At 56.8% G+C, this 20,323-nt stretch overlaps 5 protein-coding genes across 5 annotated transcripts; 3 read left to right on the top strand and 2 right to left on the bottom strand.

The window, feature by feature from the left end:
- Positions 1-4,894: 4,894 nt before the first annotated feature.
- Positions 4,895-5,594, top strand: PHACADRAFT_251015 (uncharacterized protein). The gene has a single exon (XM_007392601.1). The coding sequence runs from the start codon at positions 5,270-5,272 to the stop codon at positions 5,462-5,464; it is 195 nt and encodes a 64-aa protein (XP_007392663.1). The 5' UTR covers positions 4,895-5,269; the 3' UTR covers positions 5,465-5,594.
- Positions 5,595-6,423: 829 nt separating this feature from the next.
- PHACADRAFT_251013 (uncharacterized protein) lies at positions 6,424-7,871 on the top strand. Its single transcript, XM_007392600.1, has one exon. The coding sequence runs from the start codon at positions 6,440-6,442 to the stop codon at positions 7,346-7,348; it is 909 nt and encodes a 302-aa protein (XP_007392662.1). The 5' UTR covers positions 6,424-6,439; the 3' UTR covers positions 7,349-7,871.
- A 2,848-nt stretch (positions 7,872-10,719) lies between these two features.
- PHACADRAFT_251012 (uncharacterized protein) lies at positions 10,720-12,234 on the bottom strand. The gene is made up of 7 exons (XM_007392599.1): positions 12,182-12,234; positions 12,092-12,128; positions 11,755-12,039; positions 11,512-11,666; positions 11,233-11,373; positions 11,015-11,175; positions 10,720-10,960 (listed from the first exon to the last, which is right to left on the bottom strand). The coding sequence occupies exons 1-7, from the start codon at positions 12,182-12,184 to the stop codon at positions 10,771-10,773; spliced, it is 972 nt and encodes a 323-aa protein (XP_007392661.1). The 5' UTR covers positions 12,185-12,234; the 3' UTR covers positions 10,720-10,770.
- Positions 12,235-12,490: 256 nt separating this feature from the next.
- On the top strand, positions 12,491-13,523 carry PHACADRAFT_181976 (uncharacterized protein). Its single transcript, XM_007392598.1, has 2 exons — positions 12,491-12,606; positions 12,665-13,523. The coding sequence occupies exons 1-2, from the start codon at positions 12,502-12,504 to the stop codon at positions 13,001-13,003; spliced, it is 444 nt and encodes a 147-aa protein (XP_007392660.1). The 5' UTR covers positions 12,491-12,501; the 3' UTR covers positions 13,004-13,523.
- Positions 13,524-17,226: 3,703 nt separating this feature from the next.
- On the bottom strand, positions 17,227-18,082 carry PHACADRAFT_251008 (uncharacterized protein). Its single transcript, XM_007392597.1, has 4 exons — positions 17,967-18,082; positions 17,863-17,908; positions 17,609-17,805; positions 17,227-17,555 (listed from the first exon to the last, which is right to left on the bottom strand). Exons 1-3 carry the CDS (start codon positions 18,069-18,071, stop codon positions 17,627-17,629), a joined length of 330 nt encoding a protein of 109 aa, XP_007392659.1. The 5' UTR covers positions 18,072-18,082; the 3' UTR covers positions 17,227-17,555; positions 17,609-17,626.
- Positions 18,083-20,323: the final 2,241 nt, after the last annotated feature.

The following is a 20,323-nucleotide window of genomic DNA, read 5'->3' as shown; positions in this document are numbered from 1 at the left end:
CGCGCGCGCGCACGCCGACCCCCTTAACGAGTGTGCCCCACCCCGACGACCGCGGCGTGTGGAGGCTTTCTGATAACTGACTTTGAATCGCGAGCACCCGGATCTGGGCGGCGGTGCCCATCATTGTTCCCGTGCGTAAGGGAAAGGGGGGAGCGGCGAAATGCAATCAGCGTGCGTGATGGGAGGACGCTCCCGTCTCCGATGTGCGGGAAAGGCGAACCCGGGGAAGGCGAGCGGGCGACGGGCGTGTGTGTGATGTGGCCCAGGCGGCTCCTTTCGTCGTCCTCCTGCGCCGTCGGACGGCGGCACGGCGGCACGCGCGCCTGGCCCGTGTTCTGGCGCGGCCGCGCCGTGACGCGTCCCCGCGAGCCCTGTGCTCGGTGCCGCCGCCCGGCGCGGCGGTCGACACTCTGCGGCTGCCCTCCCCCACTTCCACTCGTCCGGCGGCGCACGTTCGTACGTTGCGTCGTGGGCGCGACACGCACAGGGCCTGTCATGCTTGTTAGCACGACGCCGCACTCAGGGCCGCCGCCGCTCTCAGATGAGGGGATGCTCGAGACTAGCCGTGAATGACTTGTAGGTCCCTGTGTGGTGGCGACGGGAAGGGACGTTTGCGCGGTGTGCAGGGAGGCCGTCGAGCATGTAGAGACACCATATGGTAGGAGCCGCAGATGTGCATGTGTGTCTGTAACCCTGACCTGTAACAGAGCTGGAGTCTCGATTCATAGTGCACTGTGCCTCGCATGCAGCTCTGGCGATTCGATTCTGCTAAGTTTTGTTCCCATCAGACCCACCGGTGCCGCGCATCCTCTGAGCAGGGTGATACTGGGGCAATGCACTGTGATTTATCAATCGAGCTTGACCACCCTACATGCGTGGGGCATCTTCACTCCAGAAACATGTGCATGATATGCGGGTGTTGTCGGTGGCGAGCACCGTACGGCAATGTATCAGTTGAGATGTACAGTTCCCTCGTCTACTCTGTGCCTCTGATCTCTCGCGTCCTGTGCTTCCGAGAGGCTCGTCGGCCGACGGAGATTGTAGGCAATAGGGACACAGCATAAGGAGAGACCTTGTCTCGGAGGATAATGAGACCTGCAATCTTCGAGGACGTAAGGAAAACTTACCGAGCTCGCAGCTCTGTATACGGCAGACGCCGCTCCTGCCTTGCTGCTGGTAACTTGGTATGCTTTGGGCGGCCGGCACGATAGCTCCGAGCTCCGTCCCAGCGTTGTCCGAAAAACTAGGCCATCAAAGCCAGCGTGGGAACAGACATGGCGACATCCCGAGATCCACGCCCGCACCGTGCTTCTCCCCCCGCCGCACCAGCCTAAAACACTGCGAGGCGCAGTGTGGCTCGCGTCGGCTAGCGGATACTCGGGACCCTTACGAGATGCGCACTGCCTGTGATCGAAGAGCGGGTTCCGACGTGGGTAACCATGGCAGCCTGAGGGGGTCGAAGGTTTGCGCCCTGCAAAGGATTCGCGTGATGGCGTACGTAGAACCGTGTTTGACGGCGGCACACGCTCAGCGAGCTATTTTGGCAGACCGTACCCAAGTCCTGCCCACCGGCCTGTCTCGCACTGTGCGTGCCTCCGGATGCTCAGCGCAAAAACAACGAACGAAGCTTCCACAACGTGCCAGAGCATTTTTCCTTGTCTCGCAGAAAATCGCTATCGTGAGAGATCTACGATACGCACGACTTGTCAAAGCAGCATAGGCACCTGGGCCTTCTTCGCGAACCGGCTGGATCCCTGACTGAATTGCATCATGCATGAGCAGCGGGATGCAACGCAAGGGGCCCGGGCCTGCACGAACAACGAACGAACGGGCTGTACGTAGGAGCGAAGCTCCACCCAGCCGTTCCGCGGCAGAACAGCGTGAGGATCACGCGGGCATCAGTCGGACAGTCTTCGGAGGCAATATTGCGTGTATGCGCGCGCGCGCGCGCCCCCTCCGAAACGGGGAGCGCAACTTGGACAAGCCGCCATCTGTGCAATCATACCGCATTGGTCACCACCCACCGTCGTCGGGGCAGCCGATTACTCTGACTGGCCCAGGAACCACGCTGCGGATCCTTTGGCAGGCGGCGTCTTGCCAAAACGCACGCCAGTCGTATGACACTTGCCCAGGTACAGCAGCGCACTCTCTTGCTGATCTGCCCCCTCCCCCTTGATGGGGTGTGTTGCGTGTGGATCACGAGGCACCCGCGACTCATAGAGGAGTAGGACGTGCGAGCGGTGAGCTTGTTGCTGCCGGCCGGGCGTCGCACAGGCGCTGTACGCGGGACGCACAGAGGCAGGCGTCTGCCCCCCGCTAGGTGGGCCAATGGCCATGCCATGGGACCTCTGCGAATGCGAAGAGAGTTCTGGGGTGTTGTTGTGCTGCGTGCATCACTGCGGCGCTGATTGGTTGGCAACTGGCGGGCGGTTCGGGTCGTCCGTCTATCGATGATGCCAGGGCGGCAGACGAAGGCCCCCGCACGCGGCTGGCGAATCAGCATGCCCGTGGGGGACGGGCCAGGCGGGTCTGTGTAATGTAGAGGACGGGTCGCCCTAGGGGCGGCGCCTCCGCTTCGAAGATAGTGCGTCCATCCAATGATGGGTCCCGAGCCTTGGGATGCGACAGTCAGCCTATGGGAGCATTCCTTCAGGCATGACCTATTATACAGCGAGAGCCGATAAGGTTCTTGAAAGTACGTATGATCAGACATCTGAACTCCAGACATGAGCTGTAAGAGCGCAGTGTGTCGGTTTGTACGGCGACTCTCCGCATGTCTCGGGTTGGAATCACATCTCCTCGGGTGCGATTAGCACAGTCAGCGAGCTCGCATGCAGCGGCGCGCTGTGCTGTCAGTCATACAAAGTGGCAAAGTATATTTGTAGAGGTCGACGTCGCGCCAGTGCCAAATTAGCTTATGCATGACAGCCCTGTGAGAACTTGGTAGGGACTACTACGACAAGGCGACAGAGGTAAACCGCACTTGCGGCAACGCACGAGGATCTCGGAGACTGCCGAGAGCGCCAAACGCCATCCCATCAGTGATGGCGGCTTGCCACAGCGCTCTGGAAACGCTTTCTCCTCTCGCCTCGATGTCCTCGTAGAACATCGATTCGATATCCAGGCTCTCACACTAGTGCTGGTGCGTAATTTGACTTCTGTCTCAAAATTACATGATTCATTGTGTGCAACCCCAGTACTCTCCCTCACGGAGAGACTGCACCAGATGTCGTAGACCTGGGCTTTATTCCAGAGCCTTGTTCCATTCAAAAGGTACCAGGGTCCGGCTCTGGTACGGCGTATGTGCACTTTGAGTCAGTGAATTGCTTGCTGATACGCGAATCTATATAGCACCCGCAGGTCATTCAATGACGATACGCATTACGCGGTGGCTTCTCGCCGCCGCAGATCAACCTAGCACGCAAGCATCTAGATGCACCCGACTATGCCATGCACGACAGTCACACATCCAGGGAGAATGACAGTCGGACGTCCGCTGTCCAGGATAAGGCCACCAGAACATCTCTCCACAGAGTCCGACAAGCCCTCTATTCGCGAAGCGATGTGGCACAGCCTCGGCCGTCTGGGCTCTCCGAAGTGCAAGACCTCCGTCTGATAAGCCGTTCCAAGCTGCATTACAGGGCCTTGTCTCGCTCCGTAAGCATGACGCACCACGAAACGTTGTTCGTTTTTGGACTCAATGCGATACCAGAAACAATATCCACCCAGCACCACATTGTTTTGTCACCGGTTGTACTCCTGAAGCGCCCCGGTGGTGCCGTCTCTGCGACGGGCTCTGCGCCGTGTCGCGAAAATGCCGTCAGCCTACCCGTGCTCTCCGTTGTCCGGCGACGCAGGCTGTTTCGCTCCATTGGGGCGTTCTCAGGCACGTCACGCTGGGCTGATCCGCGATGCTTTGACAACGGCTAGCTGATTTACCATTCTATACAATGGCTCGGCAGGCCGTCTGTCGTACGCGGAGTTGGAATGGCGTCACGAGGTGGTCTCTATGTGTTGCCTTCCCCGGCAGCAGCTTCACTGGCATGTCAAGGCTCTCGCCTCGTTGCACAGGCCGCTCGTGCCTTGCGCTCTCATTTCCGGCCGCGCCATTACATATCCTCTGTCAGATTTTCCTCGCGTCGTGACGAGGCTGGGCTGGAGGAGCCGAATAAAGGGAGCGCGCGATGCTGGGACCCGCCGCTGTTCGCGCAGTGATGGCAGTGTGTACATATGGGGCTAGTGGCGGATGTTTCGGCCTGCGGGCTCGCTGTAACGTAACGACGGGCTGGAGCACCAAAAGATGTGCATGCGCCGTGCCGAAGCATCACATTTTCGGCCGGACGAGACGAGACGTGATGTGGGGGACGTCGGTGAATTCGTCACGGAGGCGTCCCATGATCAGGAGGGACAAAGGCGGGTTCGTTTGTGTGCGATAATTGTTGGGCATCTGAGATTGCAACACGAACCGTATGACGCCTACGCGCCTGGTGTGTGAACGGTCGGCAGGAGCCGTGCGACGATAAAGGCCGGTCATTGGCTGAGACGGGCGCAGGGCGCCCCTCGCCGGCGTCTGGGGCGATGGGCGAGGACTGGAGGCGGTGGGCAGGACGCGAGGGGGAGGCGTGGCGGGTCGCCTTGTACCGCCATGCGAAGATAAAGGCCAAGCATGGAAGCCGGAGAGCATTGAGGAAAGTAACACCGACAAGGAGGACGAGAAAGTCCGTCTCTGGCGGGGAAGAGACATGGACGAACCGCGCCACCTGCTGTCAGATATCCACCGGGTCCGTGTTTCATTTCAGTTGGGCGCCTCCGCGAAGGCGGGCGGACAGGCGAGGATTTCCTAATAGGCAGATATGCACCTGGACGACGACCGCGCATCAGTCCGAGAGACGCGGGTGAGGCGCCGTTTGAGACGCCCGTCTTTGTCCGGTGTGGACCGTGCGAGAGAGAGAGAGGGAGGGGACGGAGCCAGCGCGGAAGCAACTTCGCAGGTTCTCTTCTCGTCCTAGACCAAATCTGGAGATCCTCACAATCACACCCAGAAATCCTGGCTAGATAAACTCGGCACAGGCTCGACTTCCCGCATAGGCAGGATCCGACCGATCTCCCATCCGAATCTCGCTATTTCCTTCATTTAATCGCGACTCCAGGGCTTGCCTTCTCCTCCCCTACCACTCCGCGGCTCCCCAGGCGGACCCTTCATATACCCGACCCTGGCATGTCAATGTCGACCTCGACCTCCTCCCCTTCCCTTAAGCGAGAGTCTACCATGTTCACCCAGCCATCCCAGCCCTCGCCATCTCCTCGCCGCCGTTACGTCTGCAGCCAATGCGACCGCAGCTTCACCACCAGCGGCCATCTCGCACGCCACACGCGAGTCCACACCGGCGAACGCAACCACAAGTGCCCTTTCCCCGGCTGTGAGACGCGATGCTCGAGGCAGGACAATCTCCAGCAACAGTGAGTGCCATCCCTTTCTGCTTCGAAGCCTGCGATAGCTAGGCGCGTGCAGGCGCTTACACGCTTTCGCTGCGTTCTCCCGTAGCGATATTTTCCCCCGATTTTCCCTCTCTCTTCTCCTCTCGAGTCCGTGCACGGGCCCCCCGGCGACGCAATCAGCGAGCTGGTGAGCTTGCTGACATGCTCGCGGTGTGGATCCCCGTCGTACGACGTCGGCTAGCCGCTAGCTTAGCGAGGACCGTCTTGGCTCATTACTGTCGTGCTGATTTCCTGATGCCAGCTACCGTATCCATCTCTCGCCTGGCTCGCGGCGAACTTCTGGCACGGCCACAAGGGCAGCAATGTCGAAACAGGCACGCCTCTCGCAAACCCCGTCGTCTGCCGGCACCGCCAAGTCCCGGAGCCGCTCCTCCAGCTGTACCCCACCCCTCGCGCTTGCGTCTGCCGTCGACGGTGCCCACATCTCCAACCAGCCCACGTCGGTGCCTGAGCCGCCAGACACCCCGCCGCCGCTCGAGCCCGCCTACACCTCGCACAGTGTCTCGTCCTCTGCGCGCTCCACCCCGGAGCTCGTGCAGGCCCCGCAGTACGCCCTGAACAACGGAGCGCTCCATCCATCGAGCAAGGTTTCGCAGTCGCCGGAACTTGGTTACGCAGCCATCCCGCAGCCGTCGCACTGGAGCCAGACGGATAACCAGCGATATGGATCGGTAAAGGTGGACACGTCCTTCTACGACGAGCGCGAACAACCCGCGTCTCCTGCTTCGAGCTCAGGGAGCCAATACGGTGCGCAGAGCCAACCAGTTTCGCCTACGACGCCGTATGCGTACGGGCAGTACGGTTCGCATCATGCGTCATCGCAGTCCGGGCTCCACCCAAGCAAGTACGAGTCGTCCCCAAGTGAGTTGCGGTCTGATTCCCCTGAGCGACACACAGCTGACGAGCGACGCCCCACTCTGCAGCGCTGGGCCGTTCCCGTATGTCGCTGTCGCATACCACGTCTCAGATGCAGCCTACCTCCCCGGGGCAGGCGCACCCACAAGGCGCAACGTACGCCTCTGGATATTCGCAGGCATACGCGAACAACATGTCTTCCGCCGCGTCTGCGCTGCCACAGCCGGGTCCTGCCAGCGGCGTCTCGTCGTACAACGGCAACACGGTCTCGGTCGGCGTATACTCCTCGAGCCAGATCGAGCCCTCGCACGCCGGCCAGCCCGGCTCGTCAGACTCGCACTGCTCGTACCCGCAGTCCTCGTACTCCTCGTACGGCTCGCAGAACTACGTCTCGCAGCCGTCGGCCTCGCACGCGCGCTCGTCTTCGCCGCCCGTCCACCTCGCGCCCATCCAGACGGACCGGCTCGTGCACCGGAGCGGCTCGATCCCGTCGCTGCCCGCGCTCTCGAGCGCGACGAGCATGGCGTCGCAGTCGCACTACGGCTCGGGGCTGCACGACGTCCCGCGCTCGGCGCCGGGGGCGGCGGCCTGGCCGTCGCCTCGCCGTATTCGTCCGCGGTGCCGCACGCGCACGCGGCCCAGCAGCACCAGCATCAGCAGCATCAGCAGCAGCAGCACCACGACGGCCAGATGCAGTACCCGTACTCGTCGTACTCGGCGCTCTCCGCGAACGGCCCGCACCACAGCTCGAACAGCTGGCGGCCGGAGCACCAGATGTACCGCCGGGGCAGCCTCGCGGCGTGAATTCGCCCGTGCAAGACATGCCTCCCCCATCCGCTATCTCCTTTCGTCGGACTTGCTCGGATCGGATCCCCATGCGTCTTATGCACTCTATTCTTTCATTGGGTATCTGTCGCATTGTATCTTTTTCTTCATCCATCTTGATTTTTCACTTGGGCCTCTCATCATGTATGGAAAACATGCCTCTCTCTAGTTTCTTTTATCTTCTTCTCTGCTCAGTCAGCCCTTCCTGTGAAAGTAGTAGCCCCTTATCGATCGCCGATCGTCCGTCTCTCATCGCTCTGCACTTTTCTCTCTCTCGTCTTCGCATTCAGTTTCCCATTCATAGCGCTTCGTTTCCATAGATGACCTAACTAACTTATACGAATGCCCACTGTTTTGCCCTCATCTCACCCACGCTGAGCCGCCGGAAACGAGGGGACCCTGTCTCTGACGACGCTTCGCCGACTTCTCGCGGGTCGAGAACGTCCATGCTACGCATTAAAGCCCTGATGACCGCCCGCGCGCTGTTCCCTCTTATGAGGGCAGCTCGGGGTGCACGGGAGAGAGTGAAGCTTCTGCCTCGCAGGCGTGCGCGCGCTCGGTGGAGCAGCAAAGTAACTTGCGCTTACGAGCCCGACGAGCTAGTGGCTGCTCATGCCCACTCCGCCCAGCGCGCGTGCCGTTTGCGCCGAGCGACGATCCCCCGCGGGAGAACATGCCGCGCGGGCGGCACATGCCAGCATGTCAGGGCGCCTGCACGCACGACTTAATGGGGCTTCGAATTGCGATACGGTGCGATAAGTGCACCAGGTGTGTAGTTGCCCCGCGACCTAGCCGCCCGGGCGAAGGGGATGGCAACTTACGAGTATGTGCGTGTGTATTGGGGGAGGGAGCTTCGCACTGCGCCATAATTATAGAATTCTTCCGTCCGGGAGACGTCCGCACGCGCACGCACACACACACACGCTCGCGTATGCCTCCCTCTCCGTGCGAACGAGAGGAGCAATCGAGAAGCTTCGCTGCTCTTCATCGCTGCTACTCTTCCTCCGGCCCAGGCGCGCGCAGCTGTGCACGACCGTGCCAGACCGTGCACCGCCTCTGTATGCTGCGTGCCTTGCGCGTCCCACGGCTCGGGCCAGCTCCACCCAGCGAGTGCCGTCCCCAGTGCAATGCGCACGAAACGCCAGCAGGGAAGCCCCGCGGCGTACGACGGAGCCCGACTGGCACTACCCCCGCCGAGCACGGGAACGGGTGACGGCATGGCGCAGGCGATAAGTGTTGCCACGGACGTTCTTCGCCCGTGGATGTCTCATAGCATTACGTTCGCCTCTGTCCAGCTGGCCTCGACAGACGTGGCAATAGACGCTGCACGAAGCCCCCGCAGGGCGCCTGCCTCGCCTCGAAGCGTCGTGAGGGCCGGACGGTGTGTGCAGGAGATGAGGACGGTGCCCGTGGTCATAAGGGTCCTCTGCTTCGTCCGATGTGCCCTGCGCAAAAGTCAATCAGTGCTCGTCGCGCGCGGACGAGCCCAGAGTGGCAGCAGGACACACATCGCGGGAAGGGCACAAGCGCTCCCCCCGCGCGCCTGCCCCCCAGGTCGCACAGTCGCCCGCGTGACCGTCCCCGCGCGCGCGCGAACCTTAACCGTACGTTGGCAGTTGCAATCGGTGGTCCGCGTACGTTGCTCTCGTGCACGCTGCGAGCCTGCACGACGCCCCGATCACCCACTCCTTCGTCCAACTCAAACCCGCGCGTCCCTGAACGGGCGTCTGCGGCTGCCGTCCAGTCAACTGCCGAGGGGCACCCTTCGGTTAAACATCCGGACAGCGCGACAGCGCCCTCCACCGTATTGCCGCGCCGCCTCGTCAGAACCAGCCATTTGAGGCCTGTCAGCGATAGGTCGAGACACCTTTCCTTTTCGCACGCGCGCTCGCCGGTCCTCCCATGATGTCTGTGGCTTGCGCGACGCAAGTGGTTGTCGGACTTGCCTCTATCTGCAGCGCATTCCCAGGCTGCAACGCGGCGCTCGTGTGACAGACACTGCTGCTGGAGGACTCGCTGTTCAACTCGCTGTTCGCATCTTAGTTGTGAGCCAGCTGCTTGCGTCCGAGCCTCTGAGAGAGTGGGAAGCGTCGCCAGGGCCCTGTGCAACGCAACGCGGGACGGCCATCCTGGACGGTGGTGCAGAGACATCACGATGTCACGATGAGTTGATGGCCATGGACGAGCAAAGCTTCATTACACACATTCCATTGGCTGCCAAAGTAAGCAATCCAATCCAAGACACCGACTACTGACACCGGCGGTCCCCAGTTTGTCGTCCTCGAAAAGCGTACAATCAGCGTCAGCGCCGGCGGTGTTTGCTCTCCCTCGGCGCGCAGCGGTGCTCGAAGCAGGACCAGAGGACGGCGGGCAAATGGGCCTCGGAAACTTACTTGTGAAATGAAATGTGTGGGGACCCTTTCTGGACGTTATTGCCAGGGCTCGTTAGAACCGGTGGACGTGTACCTATCTCGGCAACATGAGTTGTCGGCGGCGAGGCACATCTCCAGCGGTGCTCCTATGCCTATGCTCGACAGGTAATACTTATTTGCGAGAATGGTAGGCCAAGCGGGGAAGTGTAGGGGGGAGTTGGAAGGTTAAACCGGCGTTCTACGCGCCAGCCAATGAGAACGCGGCAGAACACACAATCAGGGTCGTAAACTCGCCTTAAATGAATATCTATGCGCCGCACGAAGTGTGGCACAGCCCCACCATATGCATATCCTGTGACTTAATGAGCCGGAAATATGCGTCGAATGAAAGGGACGAGCTCGGTGGGATGTCACAGGGAGATCGACCACTAGCGCGCACCGTCGATAGGCCCTGCTCAAGACCTGACGCCGACCACGGTGCACCGGCGGGTGCGAGGGACGTGCGTGCCAAAGAACGCGCGCCGCAGCGCGTCCACGACCCAGTCAGGTGTGTCTGTGGTGTGGTCTTCCATGGCTGCTGCCAGGCGCGATGGCGAGCATTGAAGAGAGACATTTTACCACCGCGCCCCGGTCGTCGATCCAACATGAGTGGCCCGGAGGTGAATGGGACGTAAACGACAATGAGACATTACCCCGTAATCGAAGGGCCGTTAGCTCGCCCCCGCGGAGAGTCGCAGATCAGGCGAACGGTTGTAGATCGCCCACGCTGACGCGATATCGATGCTCTGTTGTGTGGTTCGTTCAGTGAGACGGGTACAGATGCATGAGACATGAGCCACCTACCAATATCCGCAAGTAAATGCGCGGAGCGGCCTTGATTTAGAGCACCCTAGGCAAATTGCCCTCCATGGATGGTGCAAGACATCGCTGGCCATTCATTCTTACCGTGTGGGCGGCAAATGGTGACAGAGAAGGACGCGACCAACGTGCTGCGGCGGCCGCAAAACGTCGGGTTTGCCTGCTTAGGTGTCAGATAAGCTGTATTCTCGTCTTCAACACATGGGGAGCCCCGAGGGCGCGAGTCTCATGGTCCGACCACTCAGGTCGCGGCTGCAGACGGGCAGAGGCGGCGAGAACATCTTTCTCAGAGCAAGAAATCAACTCCGTTCGACGAGACGCATCCGTACCTTACAAGTGGACAACAGGGTAATTCTATTTTCTAACCAGTGCCGGCGCCCCTCCACCACCTCACGATGCCGTCTTCTCCACCGCTAACAAACTCTCCGGGTGAACCATGCTGGGGCGGCTTGAGCCTCCACGAGACGCCCCACACCTCACCGGTGTCTTGTATGGTAGAGACCGCAGCACGGGCGCCGAGGTCCCATACTTTGATGGTCTTGTCGGCGGACCTGGGACGCGCGGCGGGTGAGTGATAGGACACGGGCGGCGGCGCTCCTACTTACCCCGAGAGCGCAAGCCTGCCGTCCGGAGAGAGTTCAGTGCTGAGCACCCAAGATGAATGTCCGGTCAACGTGGCAACGGCGCCGGAGCCTGGCTTTCCAGATGGCGTATAGCGCACGTCGTGCAGTGTGAGGCGTTTGTCTTCAGACGCCGACACTAGTAGCTGGCGGAGATGCAATTTAGTCAGAGGGCGTCCTAGGAACTAGCGGACGCAAAGTACCTGGGAATCTGATGACCAGGCGAGCGAGCGTACCGCCATTGCGTGGGAGACGTATGTGGCAAGCAACCTTTCGGAAGCGAGGTCGAAAACGTAGATCTGACCGGCTTCCGAAGACATCGCTACTCTGCTCCCATCAGGGCTCTAGTTGATTCATATAATCGTTAGCAACCCGTCTAAGCGATCGTAGGTAAGGAAATGGGGCATGTTGCGGGCATGAACTGAACCGGAACAAAGTAAAAGATGGTGGCGACTCTTACGGGATAGATGACGATAACCCACATGTTTGCAGAACATACCAAATTTATTGCGACCGCTGGGAAGCACGGCACGACGTTCGCCGAAAGATTGAGGGTCGGCAGAGTGTATTGTGACATTGCCCGTGCCGCCTGTAGCGGCGTAGGTTTCTCCTGTGGGGTTTATGGAAACAGACCAGGCTACATGCGGAGCAGACGCGTCAGCGTCCTCGTCTTCGTACACAGCGCGCATATAGCGTGCAGGCCATTGTGAGTAGCTACCACTCACCTGGCTCGGTCGCCTCCTTCGGATCGCGGACATAGCTCTCGTGTTTCCCCACTAGCTCCCCGTTGTCCAAGTTCCATAGGCATGTTAGGCCTTCTAGAGTGTTGTACAATGCGTAATCTCCCCCGACGTTGACGTCCACGGAGACAATAGCCAGGGGGTGGGCAGGTTGGCTAAGGGAAACCTGACCCGAGGTCGAGTTCCATTTCCTGATGGTGCCGTCGGCGGAGATGGATACAACCTCGTCTTTTGCGGTCCATTTTATGCCCCATACTGAGTCCTTGTGTGCTGCAAGCCTGTAAGTATGCCTTTGACGGGAAAGCCGGCATCGAACACGAACCTTCAGCACCGTCATGCGCGTGCAAGAATGCGAGACTCTACACAGAAAGTGTCGGTAACGGCTACGCATATATGCAACTAAAAGTCGTACCATAGATGCAAGCTTATGTTACTGTTCTCGTCGACAGATGTCCACCGTCGGAGATGTCGAGCAAGTCGTCACACGCGCCGTGTTCAACGATGTCAAGCGTCGGGCAAACGTCTTTCCCGAGGCGCGCTGGCTCTCGGTGATGGCCAGCGGGGTTTGAAATCCCAGATAACCTTGCGATTTTGGCGAACCTTATTTTTCTCTTCACATCAACGAGAGCGGAAGACGACATCGCCGTTATAAATTCAACAAACGTACGTCGTTGTGTCACACAATGAACTCGCGCAGCACGGAGGAGCTCAACAATACATTCCTCCCGCAGGATGTCTGACGCTGGAGATGAAATTCAGGTCGAGGCCCCCGCGGCAGAGGTCGAGGTTTCCACTGAGGCCCCCAAGGGCAAGCTGTCCGTTGAGGATGCTCTTCAGGTGCGTGAACGGGTTTGCGTGAGATAATCTCGGATGCTAAGGAACGGAGAACATGTAGCAAGTCCTGAAGAACGCCCTCGTCCACGACGGTCTCGCCCGCGGTCTCCGCGAGTGCGCTAAGGCTCTCGACAAGCGTCAGGCTCACCTCTGCGTTCTCGTCGAGACCTGTACAGAAGCCGAGTACATCAAGCTCATCGAAGCCCTCTGTGCTGAGCACAAGATCAACCTCATCAAGGTCGGTGACGCCAAGGTCCTCGGTACCTGGGCCGGCCTTTGCAAGATCGACCGCGAGGGCAACCCCCGTAAGGTCGTTGGCTGCTCTTGCGTCGTCGTCAAGGACTACGGTTCCGAGTCTGAGGGCCTGCACGTCCTCCTCGACTACTTCAAGAACCGGTGATCGTGAGTCTTGTCTCCCTCTATGTCTGGGTTGTCCCACTGGGATGACAAAATAGACTCCCTCTACTGAGACCCACGGTTCTATGAGGTCAACGTCTATCCGGAATCATTATATATTCGTCTGACACCCTGTGCAACTCATTTTGCTTGCTGCATGCTGACCACTTATCTCTCTTAGATATGTACCTGGTTTCTTAGTAGTACTGTGCCACCCTTGTGGAAATGAAAATCATCAAACACATCACAGGACCGGTGCGATTTGAGTTTGTAAGGTCTGTCAAGCAATGTGTCCTTGGCATTTTTATAACGCGAATCCCGGTACGGTGTAAACTCTGGTTGTATGATTGACGTGTTGCGTCGGGCCTAGTAGTGCTTCACGAGTCTGAAGGTGAACCAACAATCGTGGCTCAATCGACGTTGCCCAAACGTCCCTTTTTCACCGGAAGGCGTCTATAGACTACTCTTCGACGACTGTAGAACAGTAACAATCCACTTTTGAGCCGCACATCTGCATTCACCGAACCCTCATTACTCTGTACGTTGAAATCGTTGCTCGCGGCAATGAGCCATTTGTTGACCTTTTCATTCTCATCAAGCCAACCCACATTCCTCGTAGCTCGTACCTCGCCTCAACGACGTGACCCCAACGCAGCCATGCGCCGCGGCAGCGAGCGGGTGTACACGCTGCGCTCGCGCCCCAACCATATCCGTGCCACTGACCACCGTAGAAAGCGCCAGCCTACCAAAGCATGTACCACTCGTAATCATTCAGCATGAACGCAAATCGCCGATGGTTCATCTACACCTGGAGTATATGTGCGAATTAAGTCACCCAATTTTCACAGCGAGCATGCGCGATATTTAGTCGACGCCCCCGGCAATGCGCAGTCCCCGCTGTCCGCCGTGCGATCCGTCGGGCAGGGCGCGTGAGCGCTTCGTGCTTGTGGGTGCCTGTGTTCCCTAGTCGTGGCGTTTACCCGAAGGACCCTGAGCAGACCCTGACGAGTAAGGTTCTTCATCAGCTGCCATGTGCCTCGCGACGACCTCGTTCATTTGCGAGGCTTGTGCTTCATTCTTGTGCAGGGACGGCTGCGCATCGTGGTCCTACAGAAGGATGGATCAAGAGCGGCAACGGGAGCACAAAGATAGGGCTCGCGGTTTCCATTAGGCAGCTCCGCTCCGCTTGCTGGTCTGCGCTGACTGGAAGCTAATCCTTCGTAGCGCCATGTCGATCTGCCATTGGATTCCTTGGCTTGAGACGTATTCTCATTGGGCTGCTCATCGCGATAGCAACCGACTACAAGGCCTAACAAGCTCTTGCGACGGCCATATTCGTCATATTTACGACTGCTTCGAACGGCTTGGGGCGTGAAGTTGACGCATAGGGTACTAAAGTCCTTGTTCGGAGCCGGTCGACTGCCAGCGGAGCTGGCCGCGCACATGCGCTCGATTGCCAGCCGGGTTTCATAAGTCCTAATTATATCTACTCTCAGAACGCGGTGCCGCCATGTCGGGTCTGCATATGTCCACGCAGCATAATGCAGATTTCCTTTGTCCTTGATTGCAACTGTCTCTACGACCCTTGGCCATAGGGAAATGCAACCACCGGTTCCCGAACTGTTCCTTCCCATTGGGTTGAAAGACAGAGCGCTGTGCTTGGCACGGCCTCTCATTGCGTAATGGATAAGCATACGATGTAGACCCATGCGAGATGTCAGTCAACGGTGCAGCGTGTGTGAGCGGCCGCATGCCGCGAAGCGGCGACTTCCCGAAGGAGAAGCTGGCGGACCCTGATTATTCGCAGCAACGTTTCCCACACATGGCTCTCCCGGCAAAAAAGAGTGGTCCACGGACGGCCCTAGTACACGTACCAAAATAACTCGCAAGCCCGAGTTCGCGTGAGCCTTTGATCAGGAAGGTATAAGTGTAAGGCGCGTGAACGTACTTACTTTCCATGTGTGGACATGCGGGATACCCCGGCTCAAGCTAGCACTGTACTGCTCTGTAAGAGCAAAACTGCACCAAATGAACGGTCTATCCAAGAAGCTGAAAGCAATATGTAATGATATCTCGGTTGTGACAAGACATGTCTAGGCTCTGGTCACCCAACTAGTACAAAATGCAGAGAGTAAGTTTAATACACAAATGCATACCTGAAAGAGCTTCATAAGCAAGACAAAATGGTTTACCGTAGTACTTCCCCATCGATTTGGTACGTAGCTTAGTCCCTGTACGTCCTCGACGAGTCTCAAGGCCACAGATGATGATAGTGAGGTTGTGTTCGACGCTGATATAACACATTAACTGAAGCTGAAGCGCATTCAGTGTACAAAAATCATTGAGCACCCATTCATAAATATCTATGACACAATAATCTCGCTCCAGGTTCTTAAAAGATGTTACAGCATGTCGCTTGCTCTCAGTGCTCTACAAGAGCAACACGGTCTTCGACGTTTGCGGGACATGCGACGGATTATTTGCTGATTGGCCCAGAATGATTGCACGGGGAGTGACATGGCCCGCATACAGCTCTTTGTCTAAGTCACCGAAACTCCCACTCATCCGTTTACATGTCGCACATCTAGCCGCGAGCACTGCTGCCGTCCGTATCGCGATGTGCGTCTACTATTGCGCAGAGCAACAAAGGCCGCACTTGCTCAAACTCCGCGCCTGGTTGAACTTATAACCTTAGCTACCTGCATCTCTTAAGGTTACGAGATGGCATCGCGCCACTCACCGGTGTTCGTCTGCCCGGCGCTCCGCCTACCGTATCCCGCATTAGCTGCTTCTGGGATAAGCAACTAGTATGGCGAATAGACGAGTTACTCAGCGGACCTCGTAGCACCGAGTGGCGCGTCCAGCGGTAATTAAACCTTACATTGTCACCAGCCCTTGCCTAGACATCTATCTGCACTCGATCTGGATCGCATGCACCTGCACCTTATGCCCACTTCAAGTCGTTATCGGTATTTGATCCACATAGCTATGAGTCGGCGCTCAGCGCTCAGCGCGGGTTACCCTGTGTCATCTGTACGACATACCCCATTTCTGCGGTCCTGTGATCTCTTCGCGGCGCAGCCGAGACAACGCTATGCCATGGTCACATTACCGGCAAAGAAGTCGTATCGGCCGAGCACAGGTGCAGCGAAGCTATGACACCCCCTTCAGAGTTTGTAAACATGACAAATAGTCCCACGCACGCCGATGGCTCATGGAGCCGTATGAATAGGCACCGAGGATCCACTAGCCCTCTTCCATACGACGAACCTGCACGTATGCCTCAATGTGTCAGCGGTAATCAGGATATATCGGGGCTGCTGTGGGTTCTGCTGCCCGGCGGTGTTGTCCAAGCGCGATGTTGGCGCAGATGGAAGCTCCTAGAGCGAGTACCAAAGATCAGCGGACCACAACTCCTATGATCTCTAGAACAAAGAGATGAGTGACATACATGCCGAGCGCTGCGCTGGGTCCTCGTGTTAGCGCAAACGGCGAGGCGCGAGGTTAAGCCCAGAGTAAACGAAGAATATGATACGTTTACAGCTGTTGGGCGCACCTCGCAAGCGAGAGACGTTGTGGCACAAACCAAGGAGAGCACATACAACTGGGTACCGTTGCGACTGCGGAGTCAACATCACACGCCTGCCCCACATTAACCTACATGTACAGCGTCAGCGCGGATCAGCTGGCCTTGAGAAAGTAAAGTAACGGCATGGGGCTCAGAAAGTCTTCCCTTGTGAAGCGAGCCGATTGCAATCTGTCTTTGGCAGGGCTGCTGACTTTGTGGATATCACTTGGGCACATAGGAGGATATGCCCGAAAGAACGTGTATGAGCGGAGCCACGCCAAACACATGATGTACATCCCGGCTCCTGCGGAGTCCAGGTGCTGGAACGGTTTCTTGTTAGTAGCCGAAAGCCTAACATGTACATACAACCCAGCGGGCTCCTCACTGAAGAGAACTATCGGAGTCGTAAGTAGGACCCATCGCAAAGGAGACTATCGCTTCCACTGCACCACTTTGTATGCTGAGCTTTCCGCCACAGAGAGCACCAGAAAGAGCGATTACGGAGAATGGGGCTACCCCTGATCGCTGATATCACCGAACCTCTCCCCGCTGACAAGGTGCTCCCGAGATCATAACTTGATACGAATATCTCGCCGATGGCGTATGTGCACGTTTCTCGGTAGTTATCTGGGCGCATCTTAGAACTCCGTGAAACTGCGGGTCGATCAGCTCAAATTGTCCGGGGGTCCGTTTACAGAGAAGTAGGGTATCAGAAGCCGGATGCTATGGTAGGTTCGCGATATCAACGGATTAATGATGTACATGCCTGGATAAATGGAATGCCATGCGATGTACTCAGTCTAGGGAGAGTGTAACTTCGAGTGGTATTTTGATTCTGCCAAGTAGAGACAAGGTGTAAGCGCGTTAACATGGAATCGTGTTCAGGGTCTGACTAGACTGAAGCTCAACCGCGCGGCCTGCCCAGGGAAGCACGCTCAAGCTCGGAGTTTCGAGCGTATCCGTTGCGGTGTCCCGATAGAGTTGTCATCTAGGTATGCGCTAATGAGCAGAAGGATAACCCTTAGGGCTTTCGCGACGGACCGTTTCCAGACGCCGATCTCACGCAACCGCGGCTTGTAGTTGCGTCTTCACGGCCGCTGCAGCCTCCTCTGCTTGCCTCCGGTGATGCTCCTCGCGCTCACGTTCAGGGCTTTTTAGGACGGTCTCCAGCTTGAACCGTTTGCGGGCAGATATTGGTGGACAGTTACGAATCACGACCTGGTCATTCAGCCGCATTTCTAAGTACAGCACCTGGCAGATTAGTGGTCGCTAATCTGACAGGATTCGGGACATACCATTGTGCTCGTCGTGTGTCAAAAACTTCTTGCTGCGCTCAAGCATCTAAGTCCGGAAAGAATGAGCCATAGTTCGCGAACTTCCGGTGTCAGCGAAAGCGCACCTTTCCTGTACGTGGGTGGGCGACCAGCCGTGAGACAGTGACCGTGGCCGTCTTTCTCATGACACCGGCTTTGGTCACAATTCCAGTGAATGCCATAGGCGGCATGGTGAGCTGCAGAGGAGGATTACGGAGGAGGGTGGACGTCCGAGCGTGAAGCGGTTGAGGAGACTATCCCAAAGCGGTGCTTACATAATTTAGGCGCTCATAAGACCAAGACGCGCCCCCCTTCGTTTATACCACCGCGACTAAGTACGAGCGATTTGGAGGCCTGTGCGGGACCTCTTCGCAGGGAATCTAGCATTTGCAATGGTCTGTTTTCTGCTGACAGCTAGTCTGTGCACTGTTCGTTAAATACTACCCGGAGATACTTATTAGTCTCTTGCAGGTGCTCAGGCTTGCACTTTTCGAGCACTGGAAGAGGTTGCTCATACACAAAGAGTTCGCTTTCCACAGCAGATCAATATGAATCCAAAAGATGGAGAGGCAAGCTGATTGTGTGAGCAAGCATCCTGGTACATTGTCTTTTGGTTGCATGTGACATAATCTCTGGCCAAGTACAGATGAGAAGACATCAGAATCTATCCCAGATGTGTGTCATTAACACCTACCATCTCCCTGTCACCCCGGAAATAGCCCTCATTGATTGCACTCTACACTAGCAGGATGTTACTGACTGCATTTGTGGACTAAATTGAACTCTATGTTGATACTGCAGTCAGCTTCTGGATTAATCGCATGATAGCCGGCATTCTCTTACTTTCTTGCCCAGAAGTACATGCTCAGGGCCTGTAATCTTATACTGACAGTATTGGTGAGGGCACAGCAGCCAGCACTTACTGCATTCATGACTCGGAGCTTCATGCATACTCCATTCGACATGCCCTTCCTGATAGAGATTAGGGCTTAACTCTTACTTTCTCTGTCACTTGTTGTCTCTCTCCAGCCCTCCATAAGCTTAGTAGCTGAGAAGTCATGCCCTCTACAAGCAATGTCATACCTTCTAGCAGTGGCTGTTCATCCAAGACTCAGCTTGTACTGGCATGCTTGATTTTTGCTGCTCCTGGCATTGAATCTTGGCAGAATGGTGTCTGGTCTTTCATTAAACCTTGAACACTACCAACGGTGGACTCATGCCGCCTTTGCAGTGAGTATCTTGGATCTTTGTTTTCCTGTTCCTGCCTATACGATGTATGTGTTTGCCTGTACTTTCTTGCATGTTTTTATCTAGTTACAATCACATTCACTGTGTGTCAGACCCAGCTATAGAGGGCACCAACAGGTTTGTTCAGGGGAGGTATGAGGATCTAAGCACGGGGTACTATTAGAAGGCCTATGAAGAAGAAGGATGCCCATGTACAGATATCTCCGACTATATTATTGTAACCTGTGCGTGAGCATATGGGCAGTGTTGAGGGCAGCTATGAAGCTTGGTGCTAGGGTGCCCGCTCAGACCTATCTAACCATGTGAATAGCAGAGCAATAGTGACCTTAAATAGATCAGGAATACAGAAGTGAAAGGAAATAACAAAGGCTTCATTACATTGCTTTGGCAGAGGTAATCAGATTACTTACAGCCCGGCTAGCCAGATTTGAACACATGTAACACTTAGCTTGTTATATTGTTTGTGAGCAGATAACAGTAGTCCTTATCGGCCTTCTATTCGCGGCTGTGATCATATAGAGGTGCCCAGATAGAGAACTTCAATTTATGTCACAAATATGCCAAAATATAATATAAACATTGGTTTTCTCTTCTACACTGGCTTGGCTCCTTCTCCTCTTCCCAGCAACTAGTACATCTCAATCACCGTCCCTCTCACAAAATCACCATGCCTCATTGCGGTGTTCAGAACGGTCCCGCACCACCGCCACCACCATCTAGCGTCTTTGCCAGCCTTACACCTGCGGGGTGGGCCGCATACAGTGCATTCAAACGTGAGCTGAAGGTGAACAACCTCAACTGCGAGCCACCTAACATGAAGGAATGGCGCAAACTCACTGGAGCATCTATGCAGGGTCAGGTCGTGGTGATGGATGGCACAGCGCGGCACCGTGAGGCTATAGTCATTGATCCCTCTCTTCTTAAGGGTGCTTCTGGACGCCGCGGTCGGAAGAGAAAGCCAGAGAGTGATGACTCAGAGGAAGATAATTGCCGTTATTGCCATCACCACTGCAAAGACTATTCGAAGTCTTGTAACAACGGCAGCAGTGAGTCCAAGTCATCAGAATCGTCACCTGAAGCAGTGTCGCTGTCATCTGGCAAATTGAGCGAGTCTGATGATGAGGAGGACGAGCCGCGCCTCATCCTGATGGCTCCAAAATCCAACCTGAGCGAACAAGAGGTGAAGGGAGAACTT

The sequence above is a fragment of the Phanerochaete carnosa genome (genome assembly GCF_000300595.1).
Source record: "Phanerochaete carnosa HHB-10118-sp unplaced genomic scaffold PHACAscaffold_2, whole genome shotgun sequence".
Classification (NCBI taxonomy): Eukaryota; Fungi; Basidiomycota; class Agaricomycetes; order Polyporales; family Phanerochaetaceae; genus Phanerochaete; species Phanerochaete carnosa.
This window is presented reverse-complemented; position numbering and strand designations above follow the sequence as displayed.